Source organism: Aspergillus homomorphus (genome assembly GCF_003184865.1).
Source record: "Aspergillus homomorphus CBS 101889 unplaced genomic scaffold BO97scaffold_3, whole genome shotgun sequence".
NCBI lineage: Eukaryota > Fungi > Ascomycota > Eurotiomycetes > Eurotiales > Aspergillaceae > Aspergillus > Aspergillus homomorphus.
Genome location: NW_020291889.1, coordinates 1,319,584 through 1,345,786, shown reverse-complemented (window position 1 = coordinate 1,345,786; position 26,203 = coordinate 1,319,584). Strand labels below are relative to the sequence as shown.

The 26,203-nt window shown below is 53.5% G+C and overlaps 7 protein-coding genes across 7 annotated transcripts; 4 read left to right on the top strand and 3 right to left on the bottom strand.

Moving 5' to 3' along the window:
* The first annotated feature begins 1,299 nt into the window (after positions 1-1,299).
* BO97DRAFT_402967 (uncharacterized protein) lies at positions 1,300-4,746 on the top strand. Its single transcript, XM_025694632.1, has one exon. It carries the CDS (start codon positions 1,386-1,388, stop codon positions 4,329-4,331), a length of 2,946 nt encoding a protein of 981 aa, XP_025555732.1. The 5' UTR covers positions 1,300-1,385; the 3' UTR covers positions 4,332-4,746.
* A 1,334-nt stretch (positions 4,747-6,080) lies between these two features.
* Positions 6,081-8,621, top strand: BO97DRAFT_475337 (M3 family metallopeptidase; the record flags this gene model as incomplete). Its single annotated transcript, XM_025700396.1, has 4 exons — positions 6,081-7,334; positions 7,397-7,526; positions 7,616-8,138; positions 8,242-8,621. 4 exons carry the CDS (start codon positions 6,081-6,083, stop codon positions 8,480-8,482), a joined length of 2,148 nt encoding a protein of 715 aa, XP_025555731.1. The 3' UTR covers positions 8,483-8,621.
* A 288-nt stretch (positions 8,622-8,909) lies between these two features.
* On the bottom strand, positions 8,910-10,364 carry BO97DRAFT_467884 (uncharacterized protein; the record flags this gene model as incomplete). The annotated part of the gene is made up of 6 exons (XM_025699689.1): positions 8,910-9,002; positions 9,039-9,378; positions 9,470-9,858; positions 9,911-10,018; positions 10,070-10,089; positions 10,160-10,364. 6 exons carry the CDS (start codon positions 10,362-10,364, stop codon positions 8,910-8,912), a joined length of 1,155 nt encoding a protein of 384 aa, XP_025555730.1.
* Positions 10,365-11,325: 961 nt separating this feature from the next.
* Positions 11,326-13,771, top strand: BO97DRAFT_467883 (FAD/NAD(P)-binding domain-containing protein). Its single transcript, XM_025699688.1, has 5 exons — positions 11,326-11,780; positions 11,845-12,092; positions 12,143-12,291; positions 12,357-12,691; positions 12,751-13,771. Exons 1-5 carry the CDS (start codon positions 11,454-11,456, stop codon positions 13,567-13,569), a joined length of 1,878 nt encoding a protein of 625 aa, XP_025555729.1. The 5' UTR covers positions 11,326-11,453; the 3' UTR covers positions 13,570-13,771.
* Positions 13,772-18,718: 4,947 nt separating this feature from the next.
* BO97DRAFT_475333 (carnitine:acyl carnitine antiporter) lies at positions 18,719-20,535 on the bottom strand. The gene is made up of 5 exons (XM_025700395.1): positions 19,861-20,535; positions 19,762-19,810; positions 19,691-19,707; positions 19,025-19,638; positions 18,719-18,977 (listed from the first exon to the last, which is right to left on the bottom strand). The coding sequence occupies exons 1-5, from the start codon at positions 20,110-20,112 to the stop codon at positions 18,929-18,931; spliced, it is 981 nt and encodes a 326-aa protein (XP_025555728.1). The 5' UTR covers positions 20,113-20,535; the 3' UTR covers positions 18,719-18,928.
* Positions 20,536-21,539: 1,004 nt separating this feature from the next.
* On the top strand, positions 21,540-23,771 carry BO97DRAFT_440318 (uncharacterized protein). The gene is made up of 5 exons (XM_025698065.1): positions 21,540-21,630; positions 21,692-22,437; positions 22,504-22,654; positions 22,728-23,382; positions 23,439-23,771. The coding sequence occupies exons 1-5, from the start codon at positions 21,545-21,547 to the stop codon at positions 23,724-23,726; spliced, it is 1,926 nt and encodes a 641-aa protein (XP_025555727.1). The 5' UTR covers positions 21,540-21,544; the 3' UTR covers positions 23,727-23,771.
* BO97DRAFT_383205 (MFS transporter) lies at positions 23,770-25,837 on the bottom strand. Its single transcript, XM_025693345.1, has 3 exons — positions 25,625-25,837; positions 25,332-25,565; positions 23,770-25,260 (listed from the first exon to the last, which is right to left on the bottom strand). The coding sequence occupies exons 1-3, from the start codon at positions 25,782-25,784 to the stop codon at positions 23,849-23,851; spliced, it is 1,806 nt and encodes a 601-aa protein (XP_025555726.1). The 5' UTR covers positions 25,785-25,837; the 3' UTR covers positions 23,770-23,848.
* Between the last annotated feature and the right edge of the window lie 366 nt (positions 25,838-26,203).

Here is a 26,203-nt window from a genome sequence, read left to right as displayed (position 1 = left end):
TACCAGTCTAGACTATCTAGGCTAGAGTGCCCTTGCTGTGGGCATCGGATCAATTAATTGCCCGGGCCTAGTTGCCGTCCCCGTCTCTCCCCACCATAAAACCGGACTTGCACTGCTCATCACCGTTGAGTTGGAAAGGGGGAAATGCTGTTTCACATTCAGTAACGTGCAGAGATAAGGCACTGTCTGCTACTGTTCCTTCCCGGCTTATTTCCCCCGTATGCCAGTTTCAGTGCGGTTGAGGAGTGAAGAGAACGCCGGTCGCATGGAAACAGGTCGCGGTGAATTCAACTATAGGGCCGCTCTGTTAGCGTCTGTTTTGAGGAATAGGCACCTTGCTTCTAAACCCCGACTCGGGACTATGTTCCCGGCATTGGTGCAGAACAGTTGGGCTCAAGTGCGCTAGTTCTATCCACAACTTGGATGGTGCACATAAAGGGATTCCGGGAGCTTGTAATATGTATGTATCTGAATCAGTTGGTCGGCGATCACGGGGAGTTTAAGTCGGTTTGTCCATTGGCTTGGCATCTTTGCTGAACCTATCCCAAATCATTCAGTCTCAAGGCGAGAATTATGTAGTTGAGAAATTGCTGAAGAAGAGGTGTCAAGGTTGTTTTGAATCTTTTTGTGTCTACAGCAAAGTCATGCCAACCCGACTGTACCTTGAGCACCTTGAGCATTGGCATATGGGGCAATGTTCTAGATCGATGATGCGCTGCCTAGCCCCCAGCGGCCAGATGAGCCAATTAGAGCGGATGATGAGGGCTTGGTGGGGATACTTTGTTCGATTGTTCCTGAGCCCTACATTCGCGAAACTCTCCTGCATTAACTGCTTCTTTTTCAGGCCTTGCCTGCTTCACCGGGTGAACAGAAAGGTGAAGCCCATAGGCAGCCTGGAGCATAAGGACTCGATATCTGCCAGCGCAGCTTCGCATTCTAAATGGTTGTTCCTCCATCAAATGGCATGTGTTGTTGAATGAATCCTCTTGTCCGATGACCCCAACGAGTCATCCCATACTTTTCCAGTTGACCACCAAAGCTTCCCTCCTGCTCATGTAATCGAGGTCTCACACCCTAGAATTGAGGATTGAATCTCCTGATTGGTGGCAGAACCTGCCGTGAACAGAATCGAGCCCCGCGACCTGATCTGATCAATCAAAGCCCAAACTCTTCGCGCGCAGCATTGGGGATGAATAATCCTGATCCAGTGGAGCCTGAGGACAAGCCACAAAATACCGCTCTGGGTATGATATCATCCATTCAAGTTCATCCCTGGTCCATGGTCTTCAAACTTATCTTTTGTGAGGTGCTCGGTTGACTGCGAAAACATGATCATTTTTTTCTCTCTTGCACAGCAAGTCCTGTGATTGAGAGACTATCCCAGAATGCCAGAGACGTCTAATGAAACAGAGGCGCATCACGATCAACAACCACCAGAGACAGAGACTGCGAATTCGAGTCCGAAAGACCTTTCCCTCCGCGGCCCTGGGAGGGTCTACCCTCTGCGATCGATTATCGCCCCGACACATCCTTTAGCCCTCCCCTATCGACCGGCGTCGCCCACCAGTTCACCACATGTTCACAGCCTGTGCAACGAAAACCTTGAGTTGGGTGCGGAGGAGGACGAGAACTTGGATTTGGCTCGGATTAGTCAGTCGACCACCCCGCCGCCTCCCGAGCAGCGCATCTCGTCATGTGACTCCCCCAAGCACCACCACCACCACCAGCTCGACTCTCCTGCCGGGCCGGGGTCGATAACACCGAAGTCCGTCGATCATGTCTCGGCGTCGGAAGGAAGAGAGGCTCTCAGCCTGGAGAATCTTGGCGCACTCACACCTTCCTCCACACGGCGACACTACGATGCTGCAGACTCCGATGAGGACAGCCTTGCGACCGTCAGTACCAGCAAGACCACCATCCACGTGTGTGAAGATGAACCAATCCATAGACCCGGCGCAGTGCAATGTTTCGGTGCGTTGGTGGTGTTGGAGGAGTTGTCCGAGGGGTTGCTCACGGTACAGATAGCCAGTGAGAATTCAGAGGCCATCATCGGCCACTCGCCCCAGAATCTATTCACCCTGAACAGTTTCTCCGACCTGCTGCGCAACGATCAGGATGGCATACTGAGGGATCATGTGCAGCTGACCGAGGAAGATCAGTGGAGCCCGTCAGCGGACGGGCCGGAAATCTTCAAACTATCCATCAACGACCGACACGGCCATCCGCAGCGATTCTGGTCCGCCGTCCATCGCAATCCCGCGCACTGGCATCTGATCATCTGCGAGTTCGAGAGCGAGATCGACCGCTTGAACCCGGTCAACACCGCCGGACAGACCCTCCCGGCGAAGCCGACGGACGTCTTAGGATATGACCCGACCCCCGACCAGATCGCCAGCAGCACCGTGAAGAGAAGCCAGCCCTTGCGATTGCTACGGAATAGACGAAGGAAGCCCGGCGAGATGGCCTCGATGGAAGTGCTCAACATTATCAGTAAGGTTCAAGATCAACTGGGCAGGACGCATGACCCAGACACGCTTTTGAACGTCTCCATTGGGCTGATCAAAGAGCTGACCGGGTATCATCGTGTCATGATTTACCAGTTCGACAATGAGAAGAATGGAAACGTTGTTGCGGAGCTTGCCGACCCGCGATTTACCAAGGACATCTTTAAAGGGCTTTCATTCCCCGCTGCTGATATCCCCCGACAGGCTCGTGAGCTTTATACACGGAGCAAAGTCCGATTACTGTATAACCGCGATCACATCAACTCCCCATTAGTATCCCGGGACTTCGAGCATGCCACAGTTCCGTTGGACATGTCTTATGCCTTTCTACGCGCAATGTCGCCGTACCATCTCAAATACCTGGCTCGAATGTGTGTCCGCTCTTCGATGTCGATCAGTATCAGCGATCAGGAGGATCTATGGGGGTTGATCATATGTCATTCATATGGGGACCACGGCATGAGAGTACCGTTCCCGGTCATTCGACTTACCCGATTAATTGGCGATTCGGTGTATCAGAATATCAGGCGGCTTTCCTGTATGTCGCACCTGGAATCCAGCAACCCGGTAAGCCAGGCGGCTGCTTCCGAGATCCTGAACCAGGAAAGCCACACATCGGAGGCGTTGCTCAACCTCTTTGACGCAGACTTCGCGGCTCTTTCCATCCGGGGAAGAACGAGTATACTCGGCGAGTCGACGGATTTTCAAGAGATCCTAGCTGTGGTCGAATACTTTCGATCCAAGAAGCTAGGCTCTGTTGTGGCGTCTAATAATATCGGGCGAGATTTTCCGGACCTTCATTTCCCCCCAGGTATCCATTCGGTATCAGGTGTGATGTACGCGCCACTCTCGTTGCACAAGGAAAATTTTATCGTCTTTTTCCGCCGTGTGCAAATGAGAGATATTCGGTGGGGTGGGAATCCGTATGATAAGGTACCCTTAGAGCCCCGACAAGACTTTCGGGTGTGGCGAGAGACCGTCGTGGACCGGTCTCGCGAATGGACTACATTGCAGACCGATAATGCAGCTGTTTTGGGCATGGTGGGCTCGCAAGTCTCGAGCAACTGGAAAAAGGAGACCGAAACGCCATCGTCATCTGATCGACATCTGAAGTCAGGCGACGATATTCGCAATACTCTGAACACGATCATGAAGAACCTTGGGGTGGTTCTAGGGGACTCCTTTGATCTGGAATTTCAAGACAGCATCAGCCGATCGTACTCCGCCTCCAAATCTCTCCTCTATGTTATCAACGACCTCCTCGACCTTACTAAGAAGGAACAAGGGTACAACCTTATCAAGGATGAACTGTTTGATATTTCCTCTTGCTTCCAGGGAGCGACCAAGATGTTCGAGGCCGAGGCACAGCGCAAAGGGCTGTCCTACAAGATCGTCCACCAGCCTGGGATGCCCAAGGGTGTCCTTGGCGATGAGCGGCGCGTGCGCCAGGTGATTTCGAACCTCATCTCCAACGCCATGCAACACACCTCCGAGGGGGGGATTACCGTCGAGATGTGGCAGGACGCGGTCAGTCCCGCACCCGGGCGGGTCATCATCAACATCACCGTTGTTGACACAGGGTGTGGTATGTCCTCCGAGAAGTTGGATACCATCTTCTGCGAGTTGGAGGAGATCTCATGGGAGAGGAAGGGCAAGACCGACGGCCTTGCCGCCACCGAATCGAATCCCCAGAAACCACATGTTCTCGGCGTGGGGCTCGCCTTGGTTTCTCGGATTGTGCGCAATTGCCACGGGCAACTGGTGGTTCATTCCGAAGAAGGGAAAGGTAGTCGATTCGCAATATCCCTGCAGTTTGATACCGGGTAGTATACGCACCCGGCACGACCTCCACGATCACCCGGTCTCTTCGGGCGCGACGAGCTTTTTGTCTCCGTGTTTTGAATGGCTAGCGCACATGAATTAGCCCTCGGATTCTTTTCTTTTTTCTTCCTTCCACGCAGGGGGTAAGGCAGCCTCGAAGATCATTTAGATCCGATCTTTCCAGGATTACTTGCCCTGCTGCTCTGTATATATATACATCCTTTCTTTGGGGGTTTCTTTTGTTGCATTATCACGGTTGATAGCGTTCAAGCCGGCCATCCCATTTGGACATGATTTTGACTTCGGGATTATTTTTTGGGCTCCTGGGATTTGTGAAGAATGAATGACGATATTGATGATTAAAATACATTGAGGGCAGACTAATTCGTGATGGATGACACCATTTCCATAGATTTTGAAGAAGGGACTACTCACTCTTGCGGATGAATTATTGAAGATAACCTGATTGATCGTAATTGTTCCCTCCAATTTTGGACATTAGAAGCTTATCATTTGCCAGCTCCGGGTGCGGACAACGGATGGGCCCGGGCCGCGTTTCTTTGTGCTCTCTCGTACCCGGTGGCATCACAATGGACACCAACTGTTCTTTTCCCTTCCAACAAACACATTGTCCTTTTTCTTACGAATTGAAATGGGCGCTGCTTTACTCTCTTATCTTACCTGCACAGAAGAGTATTGGGGTTCGATATAATTGCCTCCTAACTACAGCTGCACGAACCCCTGCACAAGAATATACTGGCAGCCTCAAACCAAAATCTCTGGATATGTTCCAAGTACTCTACAAGGCAAAGTCATGCGAGGCTAGGCTATTATAATCAACGAGACTGTGTGCTAGAAACAGAGCATACATGTGCCATAACCGACCTTACTCCCTCAGGTAACACTCGCCAACGCCACCGCTACCGCCATACTACCTACACCCTACCACATCCGCCACGCTTACGCAAAGCCTCCAGTAGTACTTCATCGCCTACCACAGGGGCCCAGACGCTTCCGGTCCCGGTAAGTTGAACGAGCTATCGTACACGGGAATAGAGGGCTTCCTTGCGGGGAAGTATGGCTTTTTATCGGGTTAGTGACGTCCACCTCTGCTGGAAGTCGGATGACCGCGACGGCGACCCGAGTAGGGTTAGATGGATCGTTTAGTTCAAAGGGAGGCCTGGCCTTGCGCGTTCGCACGTTTCATAGTGCAGGTGGAAGGTCAACATCTTAAATGACTTGACCTGGAATCAATCCAATACAATGTCTGCCAAAGGAGGGGTCGAGATCACCTGATCCCAATGGAGAATTGTGCTGGTAGACGGAGCACTCTCCGTCGAAGACCGACTTGAGATATCAATTGTTGAAGGACGCCTGTCCATGCTGATTAAATCAGAGCCAAGCTCGAATCCATAACAGTAGTTCTTGGCTTCGGATCGGGAAAAGTTTGAAATTGACTGGCCGAATTATGTTTCGGACTTCAGGTCAGGTGTCAGCTGCTACCAGGTTCTGTCCGCCAAACGAATCGTTATATGCACTGGCATGCATGGCACGTGAGCTAGTGTGATAAGCACTAAATGCCCTTGTTGCATTAGTTACGACGCTAAGCATCGACGGTCTGTCGCAATGGCAGGGGTTGAAAGACCCTACGAACAAGCTGGAACATAAGAGGCATGGAATATATAGGGTGACGTATTACCCTGTTCCAACTCAGCGCATTGGTTGCGATAATTCCCTTTCTTACTCAAATAAACGATGAGCATCCCTAACAACACCCATCCCCTCCCTACATTCGACATCACCGCAGATGGCCTTGCAAAGGAGTCTGAAGACATAGTCGCCTTTCTTGAAAAAGCCGCAAACGACCTGGCCGATTCCGTCGCTGATTCGGAACTCACCTTTGACACGGTGATCCGGCCCCTGGCCGCGATCGACAATGAGCTCCGAGCCCGCGTGCAGTACATCGCGTTCTTCCACAGTGTCTCGCCGTCCGCAGAGATCCGACAAGCGTCCTCAGGGGCAGAGAGCCGCGTGGTCCAGGCACACCTAGCATTGTTCGCACGAAACGACCTCTTCGCCCTCGTCGACACTGTTCACGCAAACTGCTCCCAGCACGAGTCCATCGACGAAGAGGATCGGATACTCCTCAAAAGGTTCCACCAGCTATTCATGGAGAACGGACTGAGACTGACTGGGCCGGTCCGTGAGCGTTTCACCTGGATTACCGGCCGCTTGGTCGAGCTGCGAGTGAAGTTTATGCAGAATCTAGGCGCGGAACCCGACTCTGTCTTTCTCTACGAGCACGACCTAGCAGGTTTAGCATTGGACGAGTTTGATGTTCTTGAGGATGGCAGCCCCGATCACGCTGCCAAACGGTATCGGATATCGCTCACCAAGCCGGTGGTGACGCGGATCCTATCGCAATGCCGCATTGCCCAGACCCGAAAGGACATCTTCCTCCGCAACCAGACCAGATACAAGCCTAACGTCGATATCTTCCGGGAGATCGTTATCCTACGAGACGAAGCCTCGCGGTTGCTTGGGTTCGACTCCTTCGCGCACCGGAAGCTCCAGCAGCAGATCGTGCAATCGCCGGACCGCGTGGAACGGTGGTTGAAGGAGCTCCACACTGCATTGCGACCGGTCGCAGAGCGCGAGATGGAGCAGTTGCGGACCGTGGCCGGGACCGACGCTATCCATTTATGGGACCTGGACTTCTACCATACCCATATCCTCCAAGAAGAGTACCACGTGGACCACGACCGTGTCGCAGAATACTTCCCAGCAAAAGCGACCATCGAGCGCATGCTGGGCATCTTCGAGAAGCTGTTCAGCCTGCGGTTCGAGAAGCTTCCCGCTTCAGGAAAGCACACCTGGCATGCGGACGTAGATGCGTACGCCGTGTGGGAGGCCGACAACTCAGCCCTAGTGTTTATCGGATATCTCTACGTGGACATCTACCCTCGGCCAGGGAAGTACAACCACGCCGCCAATTTCAATATCTATCCTGTGCGTCTCCCCCGTCCCCGTAGACTTGAACGAGTGTAATATACCTGACGCAAGCCGTACAGGCCTTCCTCACCAGCGAAGGCAAGCGAACAGCCGTGGCAACAGCATTAGTCTGCAATGTCTCCCGAGGAGAAGCACCGGCCCTGCTCCGCCACCAGGAAGTCACCACCATCTTCCACGAACTCGGCCACGGTTCGTTATTCCCACTCCCCCCCAAAAGTCCCAGCACCGCCCCCCACCCCGTCGATGCCCCTTCCACTAACACCCAAAAACCACAAAAGCAATGCACGATCTCCTAGGCAAATCCCGCTACGCCGTCTTCCACGGCCACCGCACAGTCGCCGACTTCATCGAAGCCCCCAGCCAACTCCTAGAAGCCTGGTGTTGGGTGCCAGACTGCCTCCGCCAGCTGAGCAGCCACTACTCCTACGCCTCCCCGGAGAACCACAACCACTGGCAGCGCAAGCAACATAGCAACCAAAGCCCCAGCACCACGGAAGAAGCACACCAGCCACCACGCAACCTGCCCCAAGCAACAATCCAGAACCTCCTCGCTGCCAAAAAGCTCAACCAAGCCCTCCTCACCCTCCGCCAACTAGCCTTCAGCTACTTCGACATGCACATCCACCACCCGGCCTCCCACGCCGAGATCCAGCAGCTGGATATCAGTGCAACATACAATCGGTTCCTCGAAGAAACGACCGGGCTCTGGGGTCCCGGTGGCGGCTTCGATTGGGGACACGGACACGTCACCACGCTGCATTATGTGTGGGGTCAGGAGGCGAATTATTATTCGTATCTTTTGTAAGTCTCCTCCTTAGTTAACTATAAATTGATTTCTTCAAGAGGATGGGCGGGGTGGAGGGATGGTACTCATGCGAGGATAAGCGCTGACTTTGGTGGGAAGCACGAGAATGCTGGCCGCGGATATCTGGGCGTCGCATTTCCGGGACGACCCGATGAGTCGCGAGGCGGGGTTGGTTTATCGGAGGGCCATTCTGGAGTATGGCGGTAGTCGCGATGAGCGGGGTTTGGTTGTTGCGTTTTTGGGGAGGGAGCCAGCTTTGCAGGCTTATTTGTCGGAGCTTGGCTGTGGAGGTGACGGGGCCCATGGGGTGGAGGAGGCTAAGAGAGAGTTAGGGGCGTAAGAGTCGGAAAGTCCGTTGATATTTGGCTGGCTGTTACGGGGACACTCCTCACGGTAATATCCACAGCAAAGAGGTATATCACTGGATTATTGCGAAGGGTTCAAGCTTCGCATTTTGATTTGTGGTGGTTAGATCAGACTTTAAATCGTAAAGTGTAACCTAGAGAGCTACTGACGAGACACCGACAGCAAGCAGCGAAGAGAAAACCGGGATAAAAACAGTAGTCCCGAGAGAAAGAGACTGCCAGACAAAGAAAAGTACACAAATTTTCATCCACAACGATCCGAGCTTCAGGTTCTTCTGATCGTTCCATCCGAAGAGGATGAAGTAGTGGAAGGAAGCGATTAAGCACTCAAGTGAGCGAGCCTGCGATCAGGCAACCTCCTCATGAGCACTGCCTCGTCAAAACATTCCAAATCCGATCCCATCACGACTGCGAGCGTTTCCACCGGCCCAAACTCTCAGCCAGAGCCGTCTCTGACGACGGACTCGGCGTGCTCGTCACCGTGACGTCTGTCCGCTGCAGCACCTGAATACTATTGTGCTGATCCTTGACTGGGCTGGTCAGCGGAATCTCGCCTTCCTCGAGGCGCGCGTAGGAGCTCTCGGACGTGCGCCACGCTTTGGCGACCTGTTGGCCCGCGGCTGGGGGCCGGAACTGTAAGTTCTGGACAGATGACTGCGTACGGCTGCGCCAGTAGTCGCTGATGCGCAACTTCCGCCGCAGCCCGCTGTCCATGAGCAGCTTGGATAGGCAGGGCATGCTGAAGATGAAGAACCCGCAAGCCATCTCTGCGAAGGCCCAGAATAGCAACGGGGCGATCATGTACATCTGGTCGGCGGTTTTGGCGAAGGAGACAGTGTGAGCGAGGCGGAAGCACGCGGCGATAGAGGCGCTGATTTGGCAGGGTTGTATTAGTCCAACGGTCCGTGAATGAGTATGTGTTGGATGGAATGTGCGGAGAGAGGGGAAAGGGGAAGACGAACAGAATACCCGCACCGAAGATAACCGAGATACCCATCTTCTTCTGCCAGCTCATCTGCAGTCCCCAGATCATCCTCTGCGGAAGCAGGAACATGGTGATATCAGAGAAGACTTGTACGGCGGCGGAACAGAGCATCACGTTCGGCAGGGAGTAGCACTTGCTAGGAAGGTAGAACTCCCAGATTGCTCGATGCGGGCGGCACTGCGCGTTCAACAGAATCACGCACAACACACCCCAGAGACACTGCAATGCCGAGACCGCCATGCAAGCCCACCAAAAGGGGGTTTTGGCGCCATCAACGGGCACGAAGATCCGACACCAGTCGAGGAGGATGGCAGACTTGATTAGGGGAAGGACGGCTGAGTAGCAACAGCCGTAGATGAGGATCAGCTGGGTCAAATCAGCCGCGTTATCGCAAGTTTAAAGACTCGGTTGCTCATACATATAGAGGTCGGACAAGATCGCCCATCTGGAGATTCCATTGGTGGACGAAATAACCCGGTGTATGAATCATCTCGTAGCCGGCATAGGCAGTGCCCCAGTAGGAGCCCTAGGTATAATGAGCATCGAGTAGTATGCGGGACGGACAGAAGATACGTACAAAGGCACCGACCATCAGAACTATTTGAGTCAAAATTTGTCAGTTCAGGGGTGTTTCAACCGAGCCGCATGGGCTGCAAAGGCAACTTACCATCCTCGAGACGAATGGAACGATCCAGCCAGATCCGCACATAGATGCGCAAGCACATACATAGGGTGGCAATCACAGTGCAAACAGTGATAATGCCTAAAGCCAAGCTGTTGTGGTTCGGAGGATTGTCGAAGTTAGGGGTGACGCCTTCTGGGGCCGCAAGGGCCGGCTGGGCAAACAGCGTGGCTAAGTCGTCGGAAGACATAGCGATAGATGCGGCCCTCAACCAAGGTGGGCTACATCGAATATAAGAAGTTTGTCAAGCATGACAGGTCGAAAGGGGTCGATGTTCAAGTACGAGGATCGGGACAAAACCACATGGCCACTGAGGATCATCTGTGCCTCCTCTACCTGGTGATTGACGTTCGTTAAGTGAAGCCAGACTTTCTGACAGATTCCATTTGCGTATCTGCATTCGGCTTGCTCCCCACCCACGGCCCGTTCGCCAGGTTGCCAGGAAGGCATCCGGGCCAACCGTCGTCGGGTAGGTGGAGAATGGGCCGTGATGGCGAAGGACCTCCTTGCCAACAGCATTCAATTTCTGACAGCCAAAAATTCTGAACGATTGAGCCCTCTACCATTTCAATCGTGGTCGATCCCTGGCTCTTGTGGCACTTAGGGTTCATGACTGATTTTCAGGACGGGATGGGGTGGCCGTTCCAAGCGATGGGCAGAGCAGCAGCCAATAATGCGGGGAAATCGGCCGATCCCAGCACATTGAGCTCAGGGAAGGCGAACAAAGTCCTCTGTGTTGTGTTGTTTATATATCCATTATTGATCGGTGGGCCACGCATTCATTAAGTTTCATTGAGTGGACTGGCTGACAGCAGCCATGCAAGGGTGGCAGGCTGATCACAGATCTGTAGCCCTTTCCCCACTTCAGTGCCAAGTGATTAGCGACTGACGGATTCTCTTGACGATTCCTTCGAACGGCTGGACCTCTGAAAAACACCTGGGAACCCAATCAGAGGCAATGCTATCTCCTCCTGGGATTAGTATAGATGTCGTAAGCCGACGGTCTGTTCGTAGGAATATGGAACCATTCCCACCAGGGCGGTTTGTCGCGGTAATCTCGGGCTAGCTTACTTATAAGCGTTGCCGTACCCTCCTTGCACCTCAATTGTACAGCTCCTGCTTCCTCAATCATCATGGCGTCTGGTAAGTATTCTTCGTGGCCGAAATTTGTTGTACTTGCGACGCGGCGACTGAAAAGGAATGGGAACCTCTAGTTTCTCACAGCTCTCATGCGCCCGCCCGGGTCGACGAGTACCCTGCGCGGGCTGACCTGCGCAAGATGATGGCTCAGCACCCGTTGCCTGCTTTAGAAGCCAACTTGATCGGTACCGATACTATGACTGGCGATGAGCCGAGTATTCAGACACGCGCCGTGTTGCACCGTCTCAACACGGCCCTGTCCAGCAACAACGTGGTGGCGCTCAAAAGCTGTTTCTATGCCAGCCAGGCCTATTGGAAAGACCAGTTGGCGTTGACATACCACCTCCGCACCTTTCACTCACCCGGTGTGATTGCTGCTGCGCTGTTGGAGACAGCCGGTCTGCGTGGGCTGGGAGAACTGTCTGTGGACGGTGCTGCGGTCTTTATCCATGCGACACCAACGTTGGTTAGTCAATGATTACACAAAGCACATTGCGTGAAAGATGCTGACTGAAGTGGACAATACTTAGCAATTCATCGACTGCGGAATTAGCTTCCGCACAACCTCACCGGCAGCTACAGGCAAAGGAAAAGTCGTGCTCTTGCCCGTGCAAACTGAAGAAAAGACCATCGAATGGAAGATCTGGGTCCTGAGCACAATGCTGGAGAGCTTGGATCTTCAGCCGGAGAATCAGGAGCTGTTGCAGGGATCGGGGAAAGAGTATCCTGATCCGGAGACATTCGAAACCGATGTGTTCATCATCGGGGGCGGAAATGCGTAGGTGGATTGAACCTGAAGAAAGAGCGAGGCTAATGAAAGGAACGCAGAGCTGCCGCGTTGGCCGCGCGCCTGAAAACGCTGGGGGTGGAGAGTGTCATGGCCGAGCGCAACCCCCGCGTCGGCGACAATTGGGCTCGTCGCTACGACTGCATGCGCTTCCACATCCCTACCTCGTTCTGCAATATGCCTTTTATGCGTAGGTCATCTGTTGGAGTTGGCAAGCATGCATACACTTCACTGACAAAAACGCTTCGACATTAGCCTACGGTCCCGAGCTGCAATCTCCCCACCTTCTCACGCGCGACGATCTGGCAGAGCAAGTCCGCCGTTATGTCGCTACTTTCCAGCTTAACATTATCACGTCGGCGCAGATTCACTCCACGCGATACAATCAGAAGATCCAGCAATGGCAGATCAGGATCCAAACACCAACAGGGCAACGGACGGCCATTGCGAAGCATCTTGTTCTAGCTACTGGCATTGCATCGCAACAGCCTTACGTGCCTTCTATCCCCGAAAAGGACTCCTACCAAGGCATCAACATCCATTCGGCTCAGTATCAGAACGCCCGGGAACTGGTGGATAAAGGCGCTAAGGCGAGTACTCAATTCATAATGCCGGAGTATTTGCAACCCAGCTAACGCGGCCATCGCAGTCCGTTCTAGTCATCGGCTCCGCCAACACCGCCTTCGATGTCTTAGAAGACTGTCACGCCGCAGGCCTGCAAGCCACGATGGTCGTCCGCTCCCCGACCTACACCGTGCCCATTGAATATCTCCTCGACAAGCGCAGTCTGGGCGCCTACGACCTGGGCGTCGAAGCCGGCGACCGGCTTTTCCTGTCTCTGCCCTCGGTGACTAACAGCCAGCTAGGCGATGGCCTGATGAAGCTCCTCTCGTCTCAAGAGCCCAACCGCTACGACGCCCTAGCAGCAACAGGCTTCCCCGTTCGGGACAGCTCCCACCCAGAGTCCGTCCTCATGCACAACCTACTGGAACGCGCGGGCGGCCATTACGTCGACGTCGGCGGAACCAAGCTGCTAGTAGAAGGCAAGGCAGGTGTCAAGGCCAACGTAGAGCCGACCGCCTATACGGCGACGGGGCTGCGCTTCTCGGACGGCAGCTCACTGGACGCCGATGCGGTGGTCTGGTGCACTGGCTTCGCTGACCGGGATGTGCGCGACACCACGGCGACGCTGCTCGGTGCTTCGGGTATCGAAGCCGCCGATGCGAAGGCGGACGAGTCGATCCTGGGCCCCAGGGAAATCGCCGCTCGTGTTGACGCGACCTGGGGCGTGGACGCTGAGGGCGAGACGCGTGGCATGTGGAAGCGACATCGCCAGCTGGATAATTTCTGGGTCATGGGCGGCTTCACTCAGCAGCATCGCTGGCACTCCCGGACTCTGGCTTTGCAGATCAAGGCGGCCTTAGAGGGAGTTTTGCCTCCCGCGTATCGGGACACCCCGCGCTTCTAAGGACTTGTTGGTGAGCTGTGGTGGTGGTTCATGCATATAATTTTAGGGTGGCTGTCTCGATTTGGATTAAACTTTGGTTGTTGATTTTGGTAGAGTAAAGCTCGGGGCTTGAAATAGGCTTGAAGCTTCTTATTTTGATTATTCAAAATGCCATGGCAACAGGCAAGTATACTAATGTCTGTCTCTTTGTGGAAACTAGCGGGTTTGGCAGGGAAAAGTATAAAGCCTTGATAATTCGTTAATTTAGTTACTAAGGAATTATCTATATAATGAGAATATGTCCCGGAGGATGACCGGAGCACGAATGTGTTACTGCTTCTCTTTACCTGAGTAACAAGCCTGAGGCATTGTGCAAAAGTGAGATTGCTTGGGGCTCTTTGTCCGCCGTCCGCCAGAGCCTATTCGGGAGCCCCTGCAGAGTTATGCCCTGTGCCTTAGCCCACGAGACCATTTGTCTGACCTCTGTATCATGCTTCACAGCGAGAGAAACGCGGGGGCTTTGTGTAAGGCTCGATCGGGGTCCACTAACTGTTCGCTATCTTCAGCCTCGGCATATATTCATTCATTTGCCGTTGACTCTTCAGCGAATCTTTCATTCCACTGGTTTATCTTATCCTTGTAATTTTTGTCACCGGTGGAAATATATTGCCTGCAGGGACTGCCGCGAGCATGAAACCTCCTTGAACAACAAATGTACTGGCATAGAACTTTGAGATCCGAGAGGAACTAGTAATACTCTCCCTTCCCAGCCGGAGCAAACAATTACAACACGATGCCTAGAGGACAGGGGCTCACTGAGGACCCATCTCCTGGTGTCCAGCATTAGATTGCGGGTGTATTCGCAAGGATAAATTCCTCTTTGTGCACCGAACTCTACATCTTTACTCCACGTGGTGCTAGTTCGCACATCATATCCCGTTTTGCTGACACCGATCGCCCGAGTCCTGCATAATGACTGTTGGGAGTGTGTAGTGTTTAAGATTGAGTACGAGGCTCAGAGCAGCGTGGAATCAGGCGATCAAGAAGCCTCCATGGGTTTCTGAAGCGGATTCACTCAAACGGCGGGTGGATTAGAATCAAGGCAGCAGGAAGGCGCATCTAAGATCGAGTACTGTATCTTCTGCAGTTAGGATTGAAGCGAGGAATGTGCATTCAGTCAGTCAATAGTACACAGGCGTAAGTCACGTTAGAACTTAGTGTACAATAAATCTGCAAATTAGAAGGCCATCTGACTTGTCCTAGTGGATAAGGCCATCATTCTAGAAGCTTCGTATAGCATCATTCTCTATGTGAAAGAACATAGCGCAAACATGAAATGAAGCAAACTCAGACCTTGATTAAATTGGCGATAGGCCTTCTATCCTCTGCAAATTGACAGACTCATTTCTGGCCAGCGTCATTGCGCTCGTCCGGCCATGCAATGGATGGTCATATCCAAGTTTAGTCTACTACGTATCTTGACTTGTTGAGCCGATGAAACGCAGCAGAAACAAAGCTCCAAGTATGCCATTCTTTTCGAAACCTTTTTGATCGAAATATCCAAGTTCTCATACCTCCTCATGAGTAAATCCCTAATTCCAGAACCGAAACTTATTCCTACCCTCCAACTCAAGTCATCCTAAGATATGCAGCAGGTACTGTTAACTTAACGGACACGGATTGACTTAGCATTCTGGCTGACTTAGCGGGGAAAGTAACTTGCAAGAATAAGAAAATATCTCCTTCATCCCAGTCATGCCTGCCGCCACCACACAGCACTGCAATACACTCATCTTGCCTGAACGAATCTGGAAAATCCGGGGAGGGGGCTGTTGTTTCGTTCTCCAATCCGTGGGCGATCCGGTTTTGCATGGCTTACTTACCACGAAATCCGTCAACTCACAAGTATGATCCCCAAGAACCATCGGTCAGGGGGAGTAAAGAGCACAACAAAGATCAGTCATATTATTGGTCTTGCATATCCCAAGCGAACAGGAGGCCAGGGAGAATTCGCCACATCAGAGATTAGCTAGAGTGGCTTCAGCAAAACCTGGGGTTCACGAGCGCTCATTTGATCACTCGGGACTGTGGCGAAGACGGCACATCTAAGGAACAAGTACAGTAAAATCCATCCGCGGCCGGAAAAAGAAACTCTACAGACATGGGTCACCCTGGATCGATCCATGACATTTCAAATTCGTGTAAAACTACCTTATATGCTCGATTTGAGTAGTGGGTGAAGGCTAATCGAATCCGTGGAACCACGGGCCCCGCCGGAAAATAGTTCCCCTGCGGTACCTGACCATCCACCGGCCATACGAGTGACACTTGCGGGCGCCACCTGTCAGAATATCTATGACGTCTCCTTTACTTCAACAAATGGCGCCATGAGAAGTCGTTTCAGTCATTCAGTCATCAGTACAGTACCTCAGTTCACTGGATTTGTCATTCATTTACCCGTTCCCCTTCCTTTTTTGGGGTGCTTGACATTGGAAGTTCATCAGTCAGACAGTGAGTGACATCGACTGACTCAAAACACGGTTACCTCGGCCTAGGGCGATCTGCACTAATCTGCTCTACAAAATAAGTCTTGGATTCCATTCTAGGGTGGTCTGAAATGCGGATCCCTGTCTCTTGGGGAGAGTGGGACATAAAAGAAATATCTGAACGACTAAGAGATGTATTCGACGCTTTACCTGTCAATTATCGCTTGGTGTAGTCTCCTTCGCTTATCATTATAAATATATCCCGTAGAATCACTTCTGTGAATTGAGGTTCTGGTGTTGTGCTGAATCCAATTACCTAGCCTGTTAGAGACATGTAAAGTGCTGCTAGTGTTGGATATCGAGGACGTGTATTTCGCCGCCCGCTGCCAAGTCAATCCAGTATCTAACCCGCATGGAAGGCTTCTAGATCACTAGAAAAAGGATTATTGAATTCCCAGACCCCACCATGGATACCTTGCTCCTTCCCAGGTATCCTTTCACCAGGGGGAGAAAAGGGAGCCATATCTTCCCGGCCCCTTATTCAAACCACAAATGGGCAGTAACCCTATCGTGTCCCGGCCATGCCACAGCGTCCGCCTGCCCAGGATCAGACAACGAGAGAAAGTGAGGAGATTTTTCAACAGTAGTATGTAGAGATGGCTGGGGCGTTCGTGCCCTTTCGCTCCGAGTCTGGAGATTTCTGGGGCCCATCGCGTGCGGCTGAAGGAGTAGATGAGCCGTTGTTGGAAGATAGCAAGAAAGAGAGAGAGAGAGAGAGAGATGGAAGGAGGAAGCTCTCAGTTGAAAGCGGACAGGACCTCCTGCAGAAGGTGAGGACCCGGTTCAAAAAACATCGATCGTGACGGTGCCAAAAACCAGTTGCTCGTCGAGGTGATCCTCAGGCTTATCAGTCAGTAATGTGCCCAGTGCTTGCCAATCATTCACGAGAGACTGCAAAAGGCCCGGATCATTACCCCGGTCAAGCTCCTCCAGGAGGATTTCCTCCTCGACTTTCTGGGACATATGCGCAGATTCATCATACAGGTCAGATGGACAGTGGTCGAGGCTGTAGGAGAGGACCGAGTCTAGGTTTGCAGGCATTTCTACCTTGCTCGCGGGTATGCGGACGAAGTGGACGCCGGGCAGCGTGCACCCGGCGTGGGTGCCTTCCTCAGTATCACTAAGGATTGCACAGGGAGAGTCCTCATCTTCTGATTCGTAATGGTTGAGGTACGTGGTTGAATCAGTCATGATTTCTGGAAGAAACATTGTTTGGGTGGGTGATTGATAGAAAGCAGTCAGATGATTTCAAGATGTGTGTCTTGAAAGCTGTGCAGAGGCAGGAAGATGCGTTGGGTCTTATAGAATAAATACAACAACTATGGAGGCGCAATGACGATCCGGCGGCGAAAATATCCAGGGAAAGCGTGTGTGGCCCTATCGGTAACCAGGTGAGTAAAGAAGTTAAAAGAGTAGCTTGGGTCCAAAATCTTGCATTGGCTCAGTGGCAACACACGGCACTTTTCCTTCGTCCCCTGAAAATTGCCGTTGTTGTCCCGGAGATCGTTTCCAGGCCCGAGGCCGGCAGTGCCAAAAGCCCAGTGGCTGCGGCGGGAACCCCTGCAACCTTCCGCCACTTATGTAGTTTAGCTTTTTCTTCCAGAAAGTGCCGTTGAGCTAACTAGGGAAAATGCTTCCAAGGTCCTTCTTGAGAAGCTGTACCATTTTGTGGGGTGCATAGGACTCCACCTGACTGGGTCTGCCTTTGGCTGCTGCATGTGAACCTTTTGTCTGCGGAAACTCCTAAGCCGCAGTCAAATAGAACTCCGCGGAGAACGGCTTGGGGAACTTCAAGCGGTGGGGATGGAGGGTTGTTGTCTGGTTTGTCCCATTGAATTCAGTTCACAACGGGGCAAAGCCGGGCAGCACCCTCTGCCTTAATTTACCGTGACGCTGAACACTGATTCTTGCCTCCCGCGCCTCTGGTTCCGCGCCAGGGGCTGCAGCAGATTCGGACCACCGGTAATGTCTATTATCTGCAGGCTTTGATCTTCCGCGTATAACCCTATAACCGACCGTGATCCTACTCCCATCTGGAGCTGTGACGACAGAAGAAGCCCTGTCCACCCCTATTTGCAGCTGTAAATATTATAGGTACCAACAGCTCCCAGAATACTCTGCTAATGCCAGCAGTGGTCGGCTGCCTAGAAAAGTGCATTTTTGGAACAGAGCTGAACGTCCAAGGCCTCGTATGTCGATAGCAGATTCGTACAGCACGGCACCGAGGCACAGAAGTAGAGGTCGGGAAATTTTGATAGCCCATCGCGTGGGTTCTTTTGGTAAATACTTCGACAGTAATATATATTGTTGAGACCCCAAAAGTGCCGTTGGACAGATCCAGGCTCGGCGCATTCAGTCGTCTACAATGTTGATGAATGGTTCAAAAATAATGCCTTAGTGATCCTCAAGTCTCAGGCAACGAACATCCCCCCTCCAGGGGACAACTACTGAACCCCTGCAACTTAACGAATAGGGGATTAGGTGTAATACAAATACTAGGTGCAGTTGATTAATTTCACGAGGTGTAAATAGGAAAAGAGACTAATCCTGCTACTCCTAGTGGGGATTGGCCGCATGCTGACTTGATGTGTGGATTGTAAATGTGAGACTTAATTGAGTAGCCGCTCGTATTGTGATCTATGTGTTGAGTCGCCTTCCAAATAGGCACATTGGTTCTATCACATTTATTCTACTGTCCTGCATACCGCAACGACAGGAATCTCTAGCAAGGTATAGATGTTCGATTGCCCAGTATTTGCAGACTATGTGCCCGCGACGCGAGATAAATGGCATGAAGATCATCAATCAGATCACCGGGATCTGTATGACCTCGTTCAATCGAAGTATTTCTTCATAAGGTTGTGAGCCAACTCGACGCCAGCACTATTCGTCGTTAGCAAAGTATGAGATAAAGGAAGCAGAATGCTTACAAAGTCGCTGCATTAGCTGGGACCGCACGGGCCAGTGCTGGACCGAATCCGGGGAAGAAAGCCTTGAAGCCACCGCTGGCATAGACAGTACGGATGGTTCCTCCGATCGTTGGCCGACCGGGGGCACTCTGAAGGCGGGATTTAATGGTATCGACAGGGAAGACGGGGATCCACATGGCAATTCCAGCAGCTCCACCTGCTGCCAGCACAGCGGGCATGGACAATTCGCCTGTGACACGCCCCTGCTCGTCCTTGGGCGTCAACGTCCGCTTGATGTACTCGTACGCCGCGAAGTATGCCGCCGAACCAGGACCGTCACGAGCCAGAGTCATCGCGCTACCTCGGAACACGCTGCGAATGCCCCCCTCCTTGTATAACTGGCGCACCACATCCAAGCCGCCCGAGTACTTGGGCTTCTGACCCGGCGGAGGCGGGTTTTGACCTTGAATCTGTAGAAGCACCTTGACGCGCTCAAAGGGAGCTGTGATCAGGGTCATCGGGATTGCCGAAAAGAAACCCGCTGCAGAGATTTGGCCGATGCTGTATTGCGGGGTGTTGTGTTTCACCTCTACCGTGGACAACTTGCTGACAAGCGTTTTTCCGACATCATATCCCTGGAATGGTCAGATCAACGGCGCAAAGAGCTTTTGAAGTGCTTGGACATACCCAGAAGCTGACGGCAACTAGTCCAAGAATTAATTAGTGAGCGGATATAATCATAGGATGCGTGAGCTTACACATAGGAGTCACTCCCACCAGGGGAGCCGAAACACCCGCGTATAATCCCTGCGGGCAATTAGCGCGCTCCCACACTACTATCCGGAACGCTGACTTACGCGAGCAAGACCTTCGCGTGTCACTGTCTTCTTCACCACGTCTATAGCACCAGTATAGACGCCTCTTTCTGCAGTTTGCAACCGCACCTTGACCAAGTCGAAAGGATGCCCGACAATGACCGCGCACACACCACCCACTCCACCCGCTACGAGAGAGCGGATCTGTGCAATTGTTTGATTGACAGCCTTGGTCTCGGTGACCGAGACCTCGTCTGAAATCGGGGGAGGGGCTGACGTAGATGTGGTCGACATGGTAGGAGGGAAAACGTTCGCGTGGGGGAGACCGGGTCTGAGGGTTGGGGTGAGAAGGTGGTAAGGGGAGGAAGAATCGAATCGCTGGAGCAAAACGCAGACGGAGGGGTATCAAGAGACAGGCGAAGTAGAAGGGTGAGAAAGACAGAGAGCCGGAAGGACAGAAGGCAGACCTAAGTATTAGCAAGCGGTCGGTCGGTACTCCGGAGCAAGCCAGTTAGTTACAGCAATAATACTCTGGGGATTGTGACGCTGCCGCGGGGAGAAGGGAGCCTCGGCTCGGCGAACGGATTAGGTATGGCTCCGAGAAGACGGTCAGTCGCGGCTTTCCTCCCGAGGTCATTACCCGCTTCTGCCTAGTGTGCCGATGGGTCATGAGCTGACATTGTTCTGAGTCGTGACTGACTGACTGACCGTGGGCAATCGACGATCTCATCGTCATTGAAGCCAATCCATGTGCTATCTTCCCAAAGCTGCCCGATTGAAGTCTGAACACTTGTGGCCCAGCATATACCTCCCTCGTGGTCGAACGGCGCCGGGTGAGCGGAACTCGATCGTTATGACGAAGATGATCATTTGCTCCAGGGATCCAGCAACGGACGACAGGAAGAGAGCAGTAAGCACGGCACATGACCGTCCTCGCCAAGCATTCACATGCCGCCCCGGAAGGAGAAAAATGTGGCTAACGAGGTGTGGCTAGTGTAGCGATGTGGCTGGTGTGCTTGGTCTCGGCTACCCACCTATAGTAGGTAGGTACAGATCAGACAAGATCAGATGCATTTGGATCTGGTGTCCAAGTCTGGTGGGGCCGATGTAAGGCAGAAAGTCTCTGCTAAGTGGTGAGCTTGCCCCTTTTACCCTGTCCTCTTCGAAATCGAACACGATCTGACACCTTCGCTGCAGGGGTTCGTCGACTCGCTCATAGTACGGAGTAGCCTCCAACATTCTCCTTGGCCACGGAGATGAATTCCTCGGAGAACTGGTATAATAGAGATCCATTATGAGACCACAGCGAACGTCAAGATAGCCGAAGCTCAGGGGAGACGACCATTTTGGCAGATCGACCCTGCAGATCTCTGACAGGTGCTTCTAGCCCGCAATCCGCCGTTCGAGACTCGCGGCTCGGCAACATACAGATCGCACGAACCGGTTCAAACTCTTGGTTACGATCTGCACCATTGCATCATCAATTCAAAATCCGTCCGATCGCGTGGTTGACAGCTTGATAGCCGAAGGGCATCGATCGATCAGCCGCTCTTCGACGATGTCTTTGAAATCTTTGGGTTGCGATACATCCAGTGTTGGTTGCCTTCTGCTGCCTCAACCGATCTGGTGTATATATCAACATGCAACAAAAGGGAGAGCGTATAAAGAAGGGACAAGGTTCTTCGCACAAGATCGAGAGGCCACTAAACCTTTGCGCGACTTCGTGATGGAACGATACACCGGCTTTATGGATACTGAGTCTCTGCGCTCCGAGCCGTCCACTGTCGCGCTCGACCACTACCCAGCCTCGCCGTGAGCCTCTCCCCGCTTCCTTCTCGGAAATCAATTTCAATTTATACTTACAAACAGGCAGTCCCCCGGAGGCACTCATCGCTGGTTTTCCCCATCCCCCGAGCCGGGCCCGCAACCACGATGAAAATCCCAATCTTACGCCCAAACCGTCCCTCAAAACCCTTCGTCGTAATTACATGATCCACGATCTGCCTCTCCTCCACGAACCCAATCCATATTACAACAATGACACCGACCAGCAGCAATTTCACCCGCTCCACGAACCAGGTCTCTCATATGATTTGATCGCACCGGCTCAGGCCGACGATGCCGCTCCCCTACACAGTCTCGAGCGTCTCGCCGACCTGATGTTCTCATCTGAACACATGCTCTCCATCCTCAACCACCCACGTTATCTTGCGCGATTCCGGGAGTTCCTGCTCGAGGAACGCCCACGCTCACTCGCCCTCCTGACCTACTACCTCACAGCCCGCAAGGCTCTTCTCGCCATTGACTACGCTAATGCTCTCGTTCGGTCGGTCATTGACGCTCCTCCAGCCACAATCGCAACGCCCGATCCGGTTGTCGGCCAAATTGCCCACCCGGTGCTGCACCAGCGCGTCACTGAGGCTCTGCAAGCTCTCACAGCAGAAGAACTACCCGCCTTCATCACGGCTCGCTGTATCAGTCTGACCAGCCGGGTGGTCGAAGAGCGGGTTCGTGGAAACCTCCCGCCTAAATTTCAAGGGGCATCTGATGCATTGGCGGAGGTGTTCTGCTTGACAGATCCTTCGAGACGGGACAACCCGATTATTTTCGCTTCAGAGGGTATGTTGCCAGACACAGAGCCTTAAGTCCGGGCGCCAGGTCATGTAGTTGACCACCGCAATCTAGAATTCCATCGCACCACGCAGTACGGTATGGATTATGTGCTCGGTCGCAACTGTCGTTTCCTACAGGGACCGAAAACCAATCCCAACAGTGTGAGACGTCTTCGTGAGGGGATCGCGGCTGGAAGGCACCATTCCGAGCTGTTTCTGAATTAGTGAGTTTGTTACGGTCCGGGCCAAACCGTCGCGTTTTCTGGATGGGAAGTGTTGCTAATTCAAGTTGAACAGTCGCCGTGATGGTTCCCCATTCATGAACCTGCTGCAGTGCGCCCCCCTGTGCGATAGTCGTGGAACAGTGCGATATTTCATCGGCGCGCAGATCGACGTCTCCGGGTTGGCAATGGACGGCGCGCAGATGGAATCCCTGCGTGCATTGCAGGCAAAGCAGCGTCGAGCCGAGGCCAAGGCAGAAGAAGACGCGCGGGATGAAGACTCGATGGAGATCATCCAGCCAGAAGAGGGCGTGGAAGAGGAGGGCGGGGTGCAGGTTCGCTTTGACGAAGATAGTCAAACTCTCGCATATCCTCAATCCCACCGGACATTCAGTTATGAAAAACAGCAGATGACTCCTAACGGACATCATCGGAGTGAGGGCGAGTTCGGATCGGTAGACGGTGAGAAGGACGATGGCGAAGATGACCGCCCAAAGGACGAATTCCGCCAATTGACCGAGTTGTTCAGTCCACGAGAGCTGAACGTCACGCAGGAGGTCGGCGGGACCCTCTTCCACCCCAGCGCGGTGTCAACCTCCGCCGGGCTGATGGATCGCGGCAGCTGGCAGGCGATGAGCCGAACGTGGTCAATGGTTGAGGACGAAGCGATTCGGGAACGGGAACTCAAAGAGTCAATGTGGAGAGGCTCGTTGACGGGAGTGTATGAAAATGTATGGTCCCTTCTCTACGCATCTGCGCTGCAAGATCCCCCACTGACCAACAACAGTACCTCCTCGTGCGCCCGTATCCCTCGTTACGAATTCTCTTCACTTCCCCTGCCCTGCAGATTCCCGGCATGCTGCAATCCTCGTTTTTATCACGTATCGGAAGCACCTCGACCGTGCGTGAGGAGTTGCTGGAAGCACTGAAGGGCGGGCGGAGTGTCACCGCGCGAATCAAGTGGGTGACGAGGTACAATACCCAGGGACGCGATCGATGGGTACATTGCACGCCGTTGCTGGCGAGTAATGGTGAGGTAGGGGTGTGGATGGTGGTGGTGGTGGATGATGATTGAGCGGATTCTCATTACTCATTGCAAAAAGGAGCGGGCGGTGTTCGGGTGCACATGTTCATTATTCATGGTATCATGTAATCTCATAGGGTATGCGTCTATAATATAGCCTTCTATTACCGGACTCAGCTCCGTCGGGAAAGCAGGCCCTCTGCTTCCTCCCCGTCCCGCTCGGTCATGGATTCAGCGACCGCCAAACCCTCGGCGCGGCCCCGTTCGGCATTGATGAACCAGATCAGAGGAATCGGCAGCAAAATGAGAACCGCCACGAAGAAGAATCCGCTCCGCACCTGGCCCGTCTTGTCGATCAGCATGCCCACGATGGCCGGCCCGATGAAGGAGCTGCCCTTGTCCGTGGCCGCGTACAGGGCGTAGAAGGCCGCCTCGCTGCCCGGCGGGATCAGCAGCCCAAAGAACGAGCGGCAGTACGAGGCCAATCCGCCGCCAACCACGCCGTGCACGACCGCCAGCGGGTAGATCTCCCAGGGCTGCTGCAGCCCAATCACGCCCCAGCGCTGGACGAAGGGGATGTACGCCAGCAGCCCGTACAGAGGAATGAGCTCGAACAGCGCCAGACACAGCATGATGGTCTGGTGCGACTGCAGGCCCAGTCGGCGAGAAACCGTCGGCCACAGGAATGCGCCCGCCATGCCGGACACCGTGGCCGTGATCGACAGGAGCGCGACCATCGTGGTGCTCAGGTGCAGTTCCGTGCGTGCGAACAGGATCGCCGTGCTGGATACCGTCGCCAGCGCGTCCGACAGCAGGAACCACGCCACCAGGAACAGACGCATCTCCCGCAGCCGCACCGCCACCCGCGCGGTCTTCCAGAGCGACTTCCACGCGAAGCCCACGAGGCTGAGCCAGAGTCGCCAGCGCGCGCGGGGCGCGCCGCCGCCGCCGCCGTTGGCGCTTCGTGCTGCTCCCCCAGCCTCCTCTAGCGGCGGGCCGGGACGCGTGCGCAGCCACCGTCGGCTGACCAGTGTGAACGCGCACCACCACAGACCTACCAGCAGCAGCACGCAACGCAGCGGCAGTGTGCCAGACGACTTGCCGACGGAGGTCTTGGACAGTGTGAAGAGCAGCAAGATGCTGAGGATTTGGACGAACACTGCGGCACAGTACCCCAACCCCACTCCTTTGGAAGAGATGCGCGTCGACAGCTGTAACTCGGGAGACGCCGCCTTCGTTGCGGAGGAGGAACGACCTGACTCGCCCTGGTCATTGTGTGCGCCCGAGCGAGCAGAATGCGTTCGGAAGTTGTCGTCGTCATCCTCCTCCTCCTCTCCATCCGGGTATAGTTCGTGCAATTCCTCCGGGGTCTCCTTCTTAGCGGGGGAGGTGATCGACGGGTCGTGCGCGACGAGGACGGGTAGAAACGAATTGAGCACGACGAACGAGGACCCCAGGCACACGACGCCTACCACGACCAGAAGCGCGCCGAGGATATAGACTGGTGGAGAGATGAACATGAACAGCATGCTCGTTACCGAGCCCACAAAGCCAAAGGCCATGAGGAGGGTCTTGCGATTGTTCTCTGGAGCAGGAGGAGCATTGTGGTCAGTGCTGAGGTATATAACGCGGCGGGGAATGAGTCTCGCGTCATACCGTAATCCGCCAAAGCGCTGAATGAGATCAAAGTCAGAGCCTGCACAAGCACCGCCAGCGAGAAGGTGTACATGGCGAAACTGGCGGTGGTGATCTCTAGCCCCATCAGCTGGACGACGCATTGCTCATTCGAGTCTCCGGACGGAGCGGTAGGCCCGACGCATGGTTGATGAGTGGACTGGAGAAAGCCGTGCTCGCGAGCCAATTGCTCGAGGGTGAGCGGGAGGAATGATCCTGACACAAGTTAGATGTGCTGGAAATGAGGAGCACATGGAACGTGTAGAGCAACGTACCGACACCGCACACAGCGAAGACCTCGGCGGCTATGCCGTAAGCATACCAGCCCCAGACCTCTTGCCGGCTAGTTGGAGTGGTATCCTCACCGGGGTAGCGCGGACGTCGTGAGGGAAATTCCTCATCGGAGAGACGATCAGGGGCAGGAACCGACGCCATAGAGCAGAAGAAAACCCGGAGAGAAGTGAAGGTTGACAAGTTTGAGATCCAGCGGTGCCTGGCTGAATGTCCGGCACTTCCGGAAAGACGGTAACGTAATCGGTAAGCGAGTCGGCCACGTAAGCGAGTCGGCCACCCCATCAACCACCACCACGCCCACAAAACTGCCTGTATACAGACATCGATTTCTCCACCAAAAATGCCTCGATCATCAAAAGTTTCAGTGGAACAAGAAGGCAGGCTCTGCCTCGCAGTTAAGGCTATAAAAAAAGGTCAAATTCGCTCAATTCGCAAGGCTGCAGATACTTTTAAAGTTCCGCGTTCAACTCTTCAAGATCGTTTGAATGGCATCACGTACCGCAAGGAAACACGCGCCAATTGCCATAAACTGACTCCTTTGGAAGAGGAATCACTTGTTA